At 34.0% G+C, this 15,735-nt stretch overlaps 2 protein-coding genes across 2 annotated transcripts; one reads left to right on the top strand and one right to left on the bottom strand.

Annotated features, from left to right (window-relative positions):
• Window positions 1-7,936: 7,936 nt before the first annotated feature.
• On the top strand, window positions 7,937-10,627 carry LOC120259562 (40S ribosomal protein S23). The gene is made up of 4 exons (XM_039267190.1): window positions 7,937-8,090; window positions 9,891-10,046; window positions 10,147-10,273; window positions 10,352-10,627. The coding sequence occupies exons 1-4, from the start codon at window positions 8,086-8,088 to the stop codon at window positions 10,490-10,492; spliced, it is 429 nt and encodes a 142-aa protein (XP_039123124.1). The 5' UTR covers window positions 7,937-8,085; the 3' UTR covers window positions 10,493-10,627.
• LOC120259561 (glucan endo-1,3-beta-glucosidase-like) lies at window positions 10,521-11,929 on the bottom strand. Its single transcript, XM_039267189.1, has one exon. The coding sequence runs from the start codon at window positions 11,780-11,782 to the stop codon at window positions 10,751-10,753; it is 1,032 nt and encodes a 343-aa protein (XP_039123123.1). The 5' UTR covers window positions 11,783-11,929; the 3' UTR covers window positions 10,521-10,750.
• Between the last annotated feature and the right edge of the window lie 3,806 nt (window positions 11,930-15,735).

The following is a 15,735-nucleotide window of genomic DNA, read 5'->3' as shown; positions in this document are numbered from 1 at the left end:
CCCTGATTTATATCTTCACATTTCTCTGTCATATTTAATTCCAAGAAGAGAATTGAATGGAGTGTCAAGGGTATTTTTGGAAAAAAAATAATAAATACTTCTTGATGTTAGAAAATGATAGATAAAAAGAACATGGATTTGTGATAGATAAAAAAGAACAGAGGGAGTATCATTTTGGCACAAAACTAATTTAGTCATTTTCCTAAACTTGTAAATAATACAATCATAGTGATAAACAATCATGTCTAGTTATTGGAAACAACTGATACTAATGAACATCAACTCCATCAAGACCCCTTCTGATATTTGAGGAATAAAAAAAAACCTGAAACTCACAGTAAATATATCAACTATTAACACTTCAACTACACCTTAAAAAAAATTTTTTAAGCTTCAAAAATCGGTTCATTCTCCAAACCTTATTCAGGGCAACATCCACAACTTTGGACCCCTGCTTCATGTCACTATTCATCAACTTCATTTGATCAAGCAATGTAGCAACATCCTTCTCTTGAAAAAAAAAACCCGATAGCTTTCCCCAACCCCGCACTGGACACCCGCAGGAACTCACCCGTGGAGTTGCTAAGCTTGTAAATGGCCACTCCAGTTAGCCACTCTTCGATAAAATCATAAATTATACAGTAAGGTAACTATTCCCCCACACACACACACACACACACACAAAGATCATCATATATTGAAAAAACGAATTCAACACCATAAAAATGTAAGAATAGCTCTGAATTGAACTTCAAAAACAGTTCCACCAAAAAAAAAATCCAAACAATTCCAATAAATTTTAGATCTAGAATCCCAGATGGTCCAACAAATGAAACCAAATTGAATATAACAAAAATTCTAAATACCTTCCCAATTCACCGATCGAGCTCTTTGATAAGATAAACCCTATTCTCCACATCTTGCCATAACCTAACACTCAGAAAAGAAAACCCCACCAAATCACACACCAATAAAAGCAAATACATGAAACCAAAACTAATCAATTTAGAAGAAGAGGGTCAAGGAATGGAATCTACCGACTGGCAACGTAGACGGAGGCCATGATGACGAGCATGGCGAGCATAAAGGAGGAGATTGGCGATCGCAAGACAAGCCACGACAAGCGATGATTGGATCCCCAGCTCTACATTCCTCGTCGATCCCCCTTATCGGATATCTTTGGAAATCGTTGGACCGAAGATAGAGAGCGAGAAAGGTTATAGAGATCTCAAGTTGTTGGGAGCCAGTGGAGAAGGGCCATGGAGATCGGTACACAGGTGAGTTTGAGATCTTGGATTTTTAGATTGTGTACTTTTTTAGTATATCAATCCGGTTCTTACACTAGACGTCGGTTCACGACATCGGTGACATCTTGCCAGTGCTTTTGCTTGAGGTTGCCGCAGGAGAGGTCAAGGAAGTGGTCTCCCCAAGCATTGATGAGAGTTGAGGTCATCCCCTCGCTCCAACAGTCTTCTCTTGAGGATGAAGATGGATCGGGAGGGCTAGGGTTAGGGTTTGTTGTTGCCGGTGTTGCAGTGCTAGCGCCGTGATTGTGACGATGCCGACGCCGTTCGACGGTGGGATTGGGGATCGGCATCTGGTGGTAGCAGTGGCATCATCTTCGTCCATGTAATTATTGAGAGAGAGAGAGAGTGAGAGAGAGAGAGAGAGAGGACAACAGCGGCATCGTCTTCGTCCATGGAATTATTGATATATATATATATATATATATATATATATATATATGAAGATGAGGGTTTGGAGATTGGACAGAGAGAGTAGGAGAGAGAAAATAATTAGAATGATCCCACAGAACACCACATCCTTTTTTAAAAATGCACCACTTGTCAACTAATAAGAACATTAGGGGATGAAATTAATATTATGTATAAATAAGTTATTTATGTTGTTTTCAATAAAAGTTTAAAAAAAATTGAAGTCTAATTTAGGCAAACAAGCAATTTTATGAACAGTTAGATTTTTTTTAATTTATTATTTTTTTGACAAAGGCAAGAAGTGCATGTTAAAATCTCTATGATGAGTGAGTTGACTCCTTGAAGGTGCCCTTATTATGTGGGTGCATCTCAGTAATAACATCTCTCCCATGAATTAATTCCTTTAAGGAGGATTTGAATTCTCATTACTTCTCATGCCACACAAGGGATCTATATATTCTCCCTAATTTTTTCTATTTATCCATTTTACCTAATTTACACCAATTTAGAAAAATCAGTTAAAATTAGTTGGTAATCTAAATTTTATAAAAAATTACATTTACTTTCCAAGATTATCATACTTAAAATATGATTTAGGCCCTGTTTGGATACCCCAGAATTATGCCATAATCCGTACATTATGGCATAATATAATATTTTCACAACATTATAACATAATGGCTGTTTGGGTACCAAATTTACAATACAAAATTATACCATAATGTGTGGGTTTCTGGCATAAAAATTCGATCGATCGGAATATTTTTATCTCTGAAATTGCGGGCTCTTTTTTTGGAGTTTTCTCATTCTCAACAACCCTCAACACAAGTGTTCTTCAACACCATCAAACTTCCATTCAACCCTTCCCCCGCTTCACCACATCGTGGACCACACCGTCGGCCGGTGATTAATCGGCGACGAGAGCAAGTCGGCGACCTTAAGATTTTGCCAGATCGGAGTGGGAGAGAACGCCGTAGAGCAGCAAGGTTTGGTTTGTAATCATCGGCTGGTGATTGTGGCTGTGATCTCAGGTAGAGAAAGATTGGTCATTTGTGTTTTTTCCATCAAAAATTTGGTGCCTTTTTCTTGAAATTTTATGGATTTGGATTATTTATAATGAATTTATTAAGGTTTTTGGATGAGATAAGGCGGTTGGGTTTTGGTTGGTTTTAGGTTTTTGAATCACCAGATTGTTTTGATTTATCATGGGTTTAATATTTTTTTAGTTTTTAATTTAACAAAGGTGTGAACTTCATTATTTTTTAATCTTTTTGTGAATTTCGTCATGACAACCACAGATTGGTCAGTATCTATGCCTATCCAATGAAAGGATCAATTACTTTGACAACTTATTGCATGGTGCCTATTACATGGATTCTAAAGAAAGTGTAGTTGGAATTCCTTAAGGAGTAATCTTTAAGATTCAGTGCATGCTTTCAACCCATCTGCATGAGAATGAGTCATGGCCACTATGAAAATTATTGTCTACCCTGTTTAGCAAACTAGATTTCTCGGTTAAAGACTTTTGATTTTTATTGGTTATCGTGAGATTTGGGACACTTGTTGCAGGAATGGGGAAGAAATGCACCCATTTATAGTACTTTAATGGCTCAACTAATATTATGTTTCACCATGAAGTGTTGTTGTTCCCTTGAAGAAAATGTATGAATAAAATTAGCAGCAAGTGGTGGATAATTGCAACTATATACTTCACTCTATTCTTGTCTGATTAGAGCAGTACATGCCAGGTTAAATTGAATTTGATATTTGACTATTTAGGAATTGCATTGAAGATCCTAACCTTTTTCTCTTTTTTTTTGTGCTGACAAAGGAACATGCAATAGACAACCCTCCTGCATCATCTAATCATATAAGTTGACTATCTTCATACTTATCCAGTTTTCTTAAAATCCATTTTTCTATGAGACCTGAGTGTATTTTTCTGGTGTGAATTGCTATTGAGTTAATCAATTGATGAAGGTGTTTATTGGACACTAAGATGCTTGTAAGCTTTAGCCCCATCATGTTGGTGATGCTTTTTTTATGCTAATTATTGCCATGAGTTTTACATTGCTTCCCCTTCATTTTACATTCTTTGCTCAAATTGTGGCATTCTGTTGGCAACCTTCTACCCTTACAAAGTCTCTACAAGTGTATGTGATAAAACTCAGATGCATACACACCTATAAACATTTTGTGAATTGATATGCTATAGAAGTTTTTTTCTCATCAATAACATGAATGTATAACTTGTACATGCAAGCGAAAGATTTTATTTACCACTATTTTGTATGGATTGGATGTGACAGATACGAATCCTCTGGTTAGATATCACTACATTCAATTTTTTAGTGTCCCATTTTTATTAATGTTTTTATTAAAAAAATGCAGCCTTTGCTAGTTGCTTAAGTTGACAATGTGGTCTTCTTCAACTGAAAGTGATGTGAAACAAATAATACTATAGGTGTTGAATATCTCTTATTTCCAACATTGATTATTATTATTATTATTATTATTATTATTATTATTATTATTATTATTAACATAACTCATAACTTACTGAGGGTCTATCTTTTAAAGTATTATTATTATTTTATGAAATTGCAACTTGCTAACCATTATATTTTACAATGTTAGATCAATTATGGCAAGTGAATGTGTAGCAATTGAAGGAAGACATGAAACTAGGGCAAAGTGGACCGAAATTCACAAGGCTCACCTAGTAAAGTTATTGGGTGAGTATAATACTCCTGCATATCGTTCACAAAATGGATGGACCAAAGAAGCATGGAACAAGATAGTACGCGACATGATAACTAAGTTTTCTAATCCAAGCATCAACACAAGGCAAGTCAAAGCATTAGAGCAAGAGTTGAAAAAAACCTACAAGCTTCTAAAAGGGTTTACTGAATTAAGTGGCTTTGGCTGGGATTATGAAAGACACATTGTATCGGCTCCTGATGATGTTTGGGCACCACTACTAGAGGTATGTACGTAAATAATGAATGTTTTAATTAATTACAACCATCTAATTTGGAAAACATCAAATAGAGGAATAACGATGCAAGGAGGTGGCATACTAGACCGTTTCCTTATTTTATGGCATTGCAGGAGGTTTATGAGGATAAGCATATATTTTCTAGTATTTTACTTTTATAAAATTTTATTTTACTAACATATTATATATTTAAAATGTAGGGAGATATGCTGAAGGCAAATGATCTCTTGGTATAGAAGATTATGAAGATATTTCTCAATCACCAATGCACACCCCAAGTCCAAGTGTTTTTACTCCAAACGATTCAAGGCAACCATCACCTACACACGAGACTGAGGATGATGATATTATGCAAGTGTAACCTCCTAGTTCTCAACCACGGAATCCTCAAACTCAAAGTTCAAGCAATGAATTTCTTCGAGGAATAAGAGATCAAGATGGACAGAGAAGAAAAAGGGAGCGAAAAGGGAAAAGACCTCAAGATTCATCATTCAATATGGATAAATACATTGCATTTCGAGAGCGTGAGAATAAAGAATATCTTGAAGTTCTCAAGGGCACTCAAGTAGTGGAAAAACACATAATAGAAGATTGCATGAAGGTGTTCAACCAAATGAGTGACATTTTCACAGAAGAGGAAATGTTCAAAGCTACCCAAATTTTCATTAAAGATAAGAGTTATCGTGAACTCTTTTTATGTCTTCAAGAAGATCATAGAGTGCCATGGCTCAAAATGATGTTCACCAAACTTGACTAAAAGATGATTATGAACTTGTTATCTTGAACTTGAATGTTTTCATAAGCACAATTTTTTTTTCATGAACTTGTTTTGTTTATGAACTTGTAATCTTGTACTTGTTAAATATCCTTTTGTTGTTTATAGTTTCTATGGAAATCTTTTCATTATGTGTAATTTTTTTTCATGAAAATGTTAAATATAATTTTTTGTATGATTGTTGTGGGAATGTTTTGATTTATAGGTGTATTTTTTTTTTTCATAAACCTGTTAATATCTTTTTTTTCCTAGTTGTTAAAGTATCTTTTTGTCTTGTAATATACTATATAATACTACTTAGGATAGGCAATGGCTTCCCAAACTTTCAAATTCTTTTATAACATTAAATCAACATAGGCAATGGCTTTTTAACAAGACCCAATGTTCATTCATCCAGAAGGTTACCGTAATACAATGGCTAAGAAACAATTTTATGATTACCTATGGTCTAGCTCGGCGATAGCTACAATAGTCATTCCACATTTGCATTGCTATTTCATCTCTTTTACGAGCACCTGCATTTCGCTCAGAGTTCATGGTGTCAACATCCTCTCCGTATGTCTCATCTCCATTAGGAACAACAGTTTCTTCGGCTTCATTATCAATATCCTCAACAACATCTGCACCGTTATGTATGCGGATGAAGTTATGCAACATACAAGCAGCAACTACTATATCAGTTTAAGAGTCGATTGGGTGAAAAGTTGCTACTTTAAGTATCGGAAATCTCATCTTCAAAATGCCAATGATGCGTTCAACATGATTTCTTAATGATGCATGACGCAAATTAAACAGTTCCTTATAATTTCTCGGTCTAGATTGCGCTCGACCTTGCTCCTGCAAATGGTAACGAACACCTCTATATGGAGCGATAAAATTTGGGGTATTAGCATATCTTGCATCTACAAGATAATATTTACCCCTTGGGACTTCAAAACCTTGTTCAATCTAACGTTGGAGAATCCTAGCATCAGAAGCAGAACCTTCCCAGCCAGCTCGTACATATACAAAACGAAGATCAAAATCACACGCAACCATAACATTTTGAGATAGCGTTTGCTTCATGTTTATGTAAGGATCTTGTTTATCCAAAGAAATCGTGATAGGAATATGTGTTCTATCAATAGCACCAACACAAATCCTAAAAATAAACAAACATATAAACATTTACAACGATAAAAAAAAAATTTGATAAAATTCATAATATATAGCTTTGCCTACCTTGAATATGGGAAAAATTTTTGAGTATTCTGAATAACCGGTGATGTTATTGTCGATGGAGGTTCTATGTAATCATGAGCAAGTCTATTAACAGCTTTAAGTACTTTACTAAAATATCGACTAACCGTTTCTGCAGAATGTTGAAATCGCTCTTGCACATCACGGTTACTAGCATTATGAGCAAGAGTGTACATAAACATTGCTAGTTGCTCTTCGACTATTGTCCGTTTTGAGTTGCAGAGGATAGATTTTTCTCTTAAACGATCAACAAGTGCTTGAAATATATGAGGCTCCATACGAAATTCTCTTTTGCAACGTTCCTCATGACCTTCAAGAATTTCTTGTACATATGCATCACCTGTAAGAATAGATGTGTGATGTTCTACATTTGTGGAAGTTCTCTGGACATCTCTCGTCCAATAGCCAGAGCATGAATAGATCATCTTCTTTCATTTTTCCTCAAAGATTTAACGAATCCATGGTGAAAACAATGGTTGAGACTATGAATTTTTTGTAACTAAAGAGTATGTGTATAATGCAAATACCTCATGTTGTGTATAAATAGGGAAAATGATAACGGCTATAATTATAACGGCTATATTTGCAACGACTATATTCTAATGGCTATTTTTTTTCAAATTTTAATTACCAACGGTTAAAATCCAACGGCTACTTTTATTATGTAATAACTATTTATTTTTGCAAAAACAAAGCACTCATTCCGTAAGAAAAATATGTAATAATTTTTTTGTAATATTTTTATTTTCTATTCTCCAAACACCCATTCTCGAGGGAATAAAATATATCGTAATTTTTCGTAATAATCGACTCAGACTTCCTGCGATAATAAAAATTATCGCAGGATTTTTATTTTGCATCCAAACAAGGCCTTATTGTAAGTTATAAAAGTAAGAAAAATAACATTTTATGCTCCATAAACTTTTTAAATGAACAAATAAAAAGGACCGAAGAAAATTTCTAAAATATGATAATTTATAAAAGTAAAAAAAATAATATTTTATGTTCCATAAATTTTTTAAATGGACAAATAAAAAGGACTAAAGAAAAATTCTAAAATATAATAATTTAAAAAGGCGTATGTTACTGAACTAACCACTTGTGCCATGTGGCATTGGCCAACTACCGTCTTGAGCTTTAGTGGTCTTATAGACCCCTTAATGCTCCATCAGGGGCATATATTGGGGTATGTACTAAATTATAAAATTTACAGGGGCTTTTTTGCAAATCAGCCCTTCAAAGTTCTCTATAAAACAAGCTAGGGTTTCGGTGATCCGCCTCCTCTGAAACCCTAAACTCCGCCGCTCCTCTACTGCTGATCTGAAAGGAGGAGAAGAGAGAGCAAGCTTCCAATCAAGATGGGGTTAGCACTTGGAACTATCCAAATCTCGTTCTTTTGGTTTCTTGTGTTTCATTTTCTGATATTTCATTGAGAGCTTTAGTAATCTGTAGATTTGCTGAGTTGCTGCATTGTATTGCTTGCTAGTCGATTCATTTTCGCGATTTTTTTTTTATTGTGATTTTAGATTGCAGTATGATATTCATGCTCTGTAGAAAGATGAATTTTTTTTCTCTCTAGTCCTGTTTGATTACATAGTGTTTGATGATTTTGAGTTGTTTAACTTTGAGTAGCAGTAATTGGATGATAGCAGTGAGGTAATTGTACATTTAATTTAGATTAGTTGTCAATATGCTCTTAGAAGTGATCTTTTCTAGATTGTTTAAAGGCAGACAAAATGTAACTGTTTGAGTACTGATCTCAATCGTTTGTGCTCTATATTCTTAAGCTGTAAAATGTCATTTCTGGAAAAGAATAAGGTTGTGTACTGGTGTTGTTGAATGGAGACTTTGATTGAGAGTTTGCCGTGGAATTTGTGGCTTATGATGTTATTCACAGAAGTCTATGATTAAGATGATGTTTATGCCTACATCCATTGAGTTAGATGATTGATTAGGGCTAAAGCACCATGTGTGATCTGTAAATTGATTCATAATTCTTAATTTCTTTGGGATCTTGATACAAGAGTATAGGAGCTTATTTTCTTACTTATGCAGTCATTGATTCCATTTTGGAGTCTAGATTTATATGGTTGTGAAATGGTGAAACGGAAATCATTTGATAATAAAGGGCTCAAAATTGTAGAGGTATTTTGCTTGTAGTTGCTTGGTATTCATATGAAATCTTCTTAATGATGTGGCTTGTGATAGTTGGTATTCCTTTTTTTTCCTCTGTCCTATCAAGGGGCAGTAATCTCTGTTTGCAGTAACTAATTTTGTTGATGAAATGTGTGTTAACTTTGAGTAGGTAGTTGAAGCTCTACAAATTGAGAGTGTTCCCTTCATTTGGTTCTTTAATAGTTTGTTGAAGTGAGTCAATTCTTTGGAAAATATGAAATTCTCCACACACACACACACACACACACACACACACAAGTAAAAAGAAAAGTTAATGCAAGATTTTCGTAATTCTACTGTGACTGATGATTCATTTCTAAATCAAATAAAACTCATTGAGGATGTAGTAATTTGCAGATACATTAGGTTCAACCAATATATTTAGTATTTCAAATTTGATCTGTTAGACAAGATAATATTTTATGTTTTCCAGACCTTACTGAGTTACTCGCTGTTGCAATATAAGGGCAATTCCTTGGTTCATATTTAAATCTATCTGCATGGTAAAGATCTCAGAGGCCTTTAGAATACTTGATAAAGTACTAAAAAATCAATAAGGATGTCTTCATTAGGAAAAACAGTATAGACTCCTTTGTCGCAGGGGACATGGTGCTCTAATATTCATGAATAATATGATTTGATTTTGAAGATGGTTCATTTTCAAGGCCTCAGTGCACTTTCAATTGAATTTGGATGCTCAATTAGCAAATCCTGCTGTCCATGCATCTCAAAGCAAGTGTCACAAGGGCTTCTTATAGATTTTGCTTAAAGGATTCGCATAACTTCTATCCTTGTTGAAGTATTGTTGTCTGTGTTAATTGAAGCTGGGGAACAAAGGTTCTATATTTTCTGTATTTGAGTATCTTTGTTTATGCATAGTGAGTTTAGAAGTAATTTCTTGTTGCCATTTGTTTACCATTCATCTGTTGTGTGTTCTAATAATTGCTTTGGAAAATTAAGCCGGTATTCAAAATTTTCTCCATCACAGGAAGACTCGTGGTATGGGAGCTGGGCGCAAGCTCAAGACACATAGGAGGAACCAGAGGTGGGCTGACAAAGCCTACAAGAAAAGCCATCTTGGCAACGAGTGGAAGAAACCATTTGCTGGTTCCTCTCATGCCAAGGGCATTGTTCTTGAAAAGATGTAGGGTGAAACTTATTTTTATAAATATTTTTATTATAAGTTCTCATGTCCATTTATTTTATTCTTGTAACCCAACCACGATGTTTCTTGCTCTTGCCAGAGGCATTGAAGCTAAGCAGCCCAACTCTGCTATCCGAAAGTGCGCCAGAGTTCAGCTGATAAAGAACGGGAAGAAAATTGCAGCCTTTGTTCCTAATGATGGTTGCTTAAACTACATTGAAGAAAATGTACGTTGAACTCCCAATGTTCAGTTTGAAAGACTGACGTAATGTTGTATTTTTAACTATTACCACTTGGTGTTACAGGATGAAGTATTGATTGCTGGATTTGGACGGAAGGGCCATGCTGTGGGAGATATTCCTGGAGTTAGATTCAAGGTCGTGAAGGTTTCTGGTGTGTCTCTGTTGGCACTCTTCAAGGAAAAGAAAGAGAAGCCAAGGTCTTAGATTTGTCTTTATGTGAGACTGCTTATTGTTTCTTGTTCGAGTGAGTTTCTTTTTCTGCTACTTTTACTATCTGTACTTCAAATTTGGATGTTAGCTTAAGTATTTTGGAGGCAATGTCATGTTATTTTGTTACAATGGTATCTGATTCACAGTAGAAATGTGCACAAATTATTCTTATCATTATTGTATTGAAATTGTGAACAAAATTTCCAAGTTTAGATCAAGAGCTAAAGGTTACGGGCACTGAGATGAATTCTTTCAAGCAAATCTGACACTGAATGCAGTGCTGCCATCCAGGTTGAATATGCCAAAGTGCTTCTCAAACTCTGGCCCCTCCTTCAAGTTCTCATCTAATAGATCAAACAAGTACACCTCTACCGGAATTTTTGGCCGCTTAGGTGTGCCTTTTCCGGCCAATGCTTGCATTATCACATTATTGTTGTAGACTCCTGCCTTCGTTGGCTCTGCCCCTACACCTCCTGCTGTTGGCCACCCGGTCTCAGTCACTGTAAGTGGGATATCAGTGTATCCTTCCTTCTCCATCGCCACCACAAAGGCATCAAGCGAAGCTTCAAACATATTGGTGTAGGTGATGCCATTGTCTTGCACTGGTGGTGCATCAGAGCTGAAGAGGGTGAAGCTTAGAGGGACGTTTTTGGGGTCACTGGCATATGCGAAATAGGGGTATGTGTTCACCATCAGCGGAGCTCCGGTCTCTTTCAAGAAAGCCAACAAGGGGCGGATCACTGGTAAAGCGGCCTCTGTGAAAGCCGCACTGGAAGGCGGGCTTGATGATCCGACTACGGATGAGGCTTGTGGGGATGAAAGCTTGATCTTTTTGTCGAGGTTTTGGTTCTTGAGTGCTTGGTGTAAATTTTTCATTGCCGGGACAATACTCTCAGCATAGAATGTGTCCCTTAACAGGACTTCATTGCCAACGGCAATATAATTAACTTGGTTAGCCGGAACATTATCGAAAATGTTTGTTTTGAGCCAATTGGCGGCGGCCTCTACCCCTCCATTGGCAATATAGGTTAGGTTCTCATTCGGGACACCGATCATAAGCTCTATCCCGCTCCCTTTGAAGGCTTGCAAGGTAGGCGCGTCGGTGTTGAAGAGCCGCACTTTGGAAATATGGTTGTTTTTGACGATATCGACTATAGCGAAAGGAGGTGGGAGGTCATCAGAGTTGCGGCCAAAACAAATGCCGACTTTATTGTCTCCTGTGACCGATGTCGTTGCAGCAATGACAGTGAGGAAGGTTATGAGCAGGGGTGATGACCTTGCCATGGTTTAGTTCTGTGGTGATGTTTTTTTTTTTTTAAGGCTTGATATTGAGATGATTTTTGAAGTTTTATAAGGAGGGAGGGAGTGTTGATGATTTTGTGGTGGTTTTCAATTGAGGAATGAGGAAGGGATGTATGGCCTCTGATGTTCAACCGTTGGTGCTTTTGACCATTTCAAGGAGCCACATTATTTGAATTACGGTTGATTTGTTTTTCCTTTTTTATTTTTCTTGCTTAATTGATGTAAATAAAATTAATACAAGTTAAAATTTGACAAGTTTATGATGTTATCTAAAACCTCATATGTTTTTATTTATTATTATTATTTGTCATTGATTCATAAAAATTAATAAAATAAGATGCAATACTAAATATTCGACGAGAAAATTTCTTTTAGCATATTTAAATTTTTACTATATAAACTCATTCCAGTTTGAACTCAAGTTAAGGGAAAAAAAATGAGTTTTATGTTGAGTTTAATTTAATAGAAATGAGAATAATTAATTAAGTGATACTAAATGATCATAAAATTTGTATGAAGGTGGAGGCAGATTAAACTAATTTTAACCAGGAAACTAGTTTGTGTGGTTGTAAAAGTAAAACTAAATGCTTGTTGTTGTTCACCAAGAGCTACAGGTTAGATCTCAAATAATATCATATTGAGAACACATGGAAAATTTCTTGTATGCCAACTATGAAAGTGGATAATTATTAATGTAATTTTTTTAAAAAAAAATTATATTTATTTGGAGGCCACTGAAAGCACTAGGATAATATATCCGGTATAATAATATATCTTTTAAAACTTTATATCAATAATAGAGAAGACGCCTATTACTGTTTAGTTTATTGGCATCAAACTTATGAGTAGAGTGTTTATATCTCATTAAATATATAGGTTCAAATTTTAACTTTTATAGGATGAGGGTATAATGTTGTAGAGCTTGTTTTTTGTGTGCACCCATCTTGACACATGATTTATCTATATTTATATATATATATATATAATATAAAAAATAATTTTGTTAGAAAGTAAAAATCTCCACTAAAGCCACATAATTGTATATTTTCTTAATATTATTTATTGGGTTAAAAAGATAACAAAGACTTATTATAGTAGGTGATTTACAAATCTAACAATTTTTATTTTTTAACAAAGGCAACAAGCATCATCAAAGAGACAAATAAGTATGAAAAGTATACAAATTACCATGACTTCACTATTAATCTTTAGAAATAAGTCTCTTGATCTTTCATGCAAGTTTGAAGAAGACTATTTCTCACACAAGAGATTGACACCAAGACTAGCAAATAATATTGATGAACAGTACTGATCCTTAATGTATTGTACATGAATAATATAAATAAATAATATTAAAAAAATAAAGCGTCGAGCCTTCATCTCACTTTGTGATGAATTATTACGGAACTACTATTGGTTTCTCAAAGTCCTAACAAATTTACAACTAATTTGGAAAGGTTGCTTTAAAAAAATTTCTCCAAGCAAGCTTATGTAGCACTAATGTACGTCTGAGGACTTTTTTACCTTTGTGTGTGTGTGTATATACAGTTATTGGTTAAAAAATTTCAAAGAACACTAACCATTAAATGCAGGTTGTTTTTGCTAGTTAGGATGCAAGCTTTGGATGTCAATTTGTATTATTATTATTATTTTTTTGCCTATAGTGAAACAATTGATAGGAGTCTTTCAAATGCATTATAATTCTCACAGACGATGAAGCAAAGAAAGGAGCAAACTTTCTGTGTTATATTGATGAATGTGTACTCATAAGGGTAGAAGAGAAAGGAAAAATGTGTGTTTGGAGGTGACTTGTACATAATATTATTATTATATTTATATATATAAATCAATTAACTTGTACTAAAAAATAGTGAATCTAGATAATGTGATATTTAAATTAAACAAATTAATTAACTTATGATACAAAAGAATATAAACAAACTATTTGTAAAGTAAATATATTGATGTTTCACCAACGTGGAATATAATAATCATTATTCATTTAATTTCTTTAGGATCAACCCCAAATAAACATGCTAAGTCTTTTCTTAAGAAAGATTTTCTTGGTTTGAAAAACTACCCACATATTCAAAAAAATTATATTAACTAATCCAAGACGTCTATTTATTTACTGTGATTTATCCACTTTTTCAAAAAAAAAAAAAACTAATCCAAGACAATTTTCTCTAATCAAGAGATACCAAACCAACTCTAAACTCAAACAATACTTACATAATAAAAATACCAAGCAAAAGAATCTCCATTCCTCAACATCAAAGGAAACACACCCTTAAAAAAAGCAAAAGTTCAAAACCATGCAACAAAACCATTCATATCACCTTAATTGCCTTTGTGCACACTCAAAGCACACATTTAACTCTAAAACCAACTATCATCACCACCCTCAATATTCCTCCTCCATCAAAACAAAGAATGTCATCTCTTGATCAATACTTCCCACATTACTCTCCCCAGACATCTACCAAATCCGAAAGCCACTTCACTCCGGTGTTCATCGTCCTCGCCGTAATTGCCGTTCTCGCCGGAGTCGCTTGCATCCTCGGACAAGTCTTTGCTCGCCTGTGTCTCCGGCCAAGGCCTCGGAGAGAGCATGTAAGTCAATATAGGGATCATGACATGGAGTTTGGAGGTGAAACAAACTTCACAACATCAAAAGCATCTGTTCATGCAGAACCCATGGTTGAAAATATTCTTCATGTGGAGATTGGAGAGACCAATGCGCAAGATTCTCATGGTGAGAGTCTTCATGTTTGATTACACACACACACACATATACTATAGATACATATACAAGATTTATGAACAAATAAGCAATTCTAATGATGCAAGTTATATGTATTATTTTATTTTATTTTTTTTTTTAATCCCACGAGATTATTTGTAGATGGGATTAATATAATGGTTGTGTTTGGTATAAGGATTAAGGACAAGAGACGAATAAAAAGTTGATTGGATGGCGGTTAGATTGCTCTTGTTTAAGTTGTAACAGTTTTCGCTATCCTTAATTAATTATATGTTGTTTATATTTAATTAAAATGCATTTGTAAATGATTGATATTACTTGATGTATCAAAATTTTTTAAAAAAATTCTGATCATGAATTAGTCATATACGTTCATACAATAATTTTTTTAATTCGATAAATAATCTACATGAGTTGGCTCTTAATATGGAATTAAGGATTTCGGTATTTTAGAATTGATTTTATTACTTTCTTGTGACATTAAATTTAAATTTTTTTTATTAGGATTAATTTCATTTTGAATGTGATATTTCAAAAATTAAATGACTTATACTTTTGATAAATTCATCTTCGCAAAATCTCAACATTACTAATTAACTTTTATGATCATATATTATTATATTATTTGCCAATGTGTAAACATGATATTAAAAGGTAGTTTCTGTTTTCTGCTTGGGTTGTTTCCTTTAAAGAATATTAAATTTAAAAATAAAAAAAATATATATTTCTTTTTTCTTGATAAAAGTGTTTATTATCTTCATGTAAAATCTTGGCGTGACATGTTTACATTGATATAAACTTTAATTTATTTGCATCATTTTTGTAAATTTTATATTCTCACACATTAGAGATGTGGAATTAAAGTCAATGTTTTACTAACATATAGTAATTATATAATATATATGTATCATGAGTCATGACATATATTTGTTCTTATTTGCATGACATGCAAGACTTTCAAATAATTTATATAGCCTTTAGAATATCTCTATTAAATAAAATGACATCCAGATGTTGCGGATTTATATTGGCAAAAGGTTAGAGCAAAAGACTAACCAAAAGAAGAAGGTTATGTCATTCATGACCAAAGCACAATGCACCCACAGAATTAATAAACACTTGAATGAATGTATTGGTTAAAGTGGCCCTCCAAAGTTTCACACATCGATTT

The sequence above is a fragment of the Dioscorea cayenensis genome, chromosome 4 (assembly GCF_009730915.1).
Source record: "Dioscorea cayenensis subsp. rotundata cultivar TDr96_F1 chromosome 4, TDr96_F1_v2_PseudoChromosome.rev07_lg8_w22 25.fasta, whole genome shotgun sequence".
In the NCBI taxonomy this organism is placed as follows: Eukaryota; Viridiplantae; Streptophyta; class Magnoliopsida; order Dioscoreales; family Dioscoreaceae; genus Dioscorea; species Dioscorea cayenensis.
Note: the sequence above shows the minus strand (reverse complement) of the source record. Positions and strands in the feature narration are given on the sequence as shown.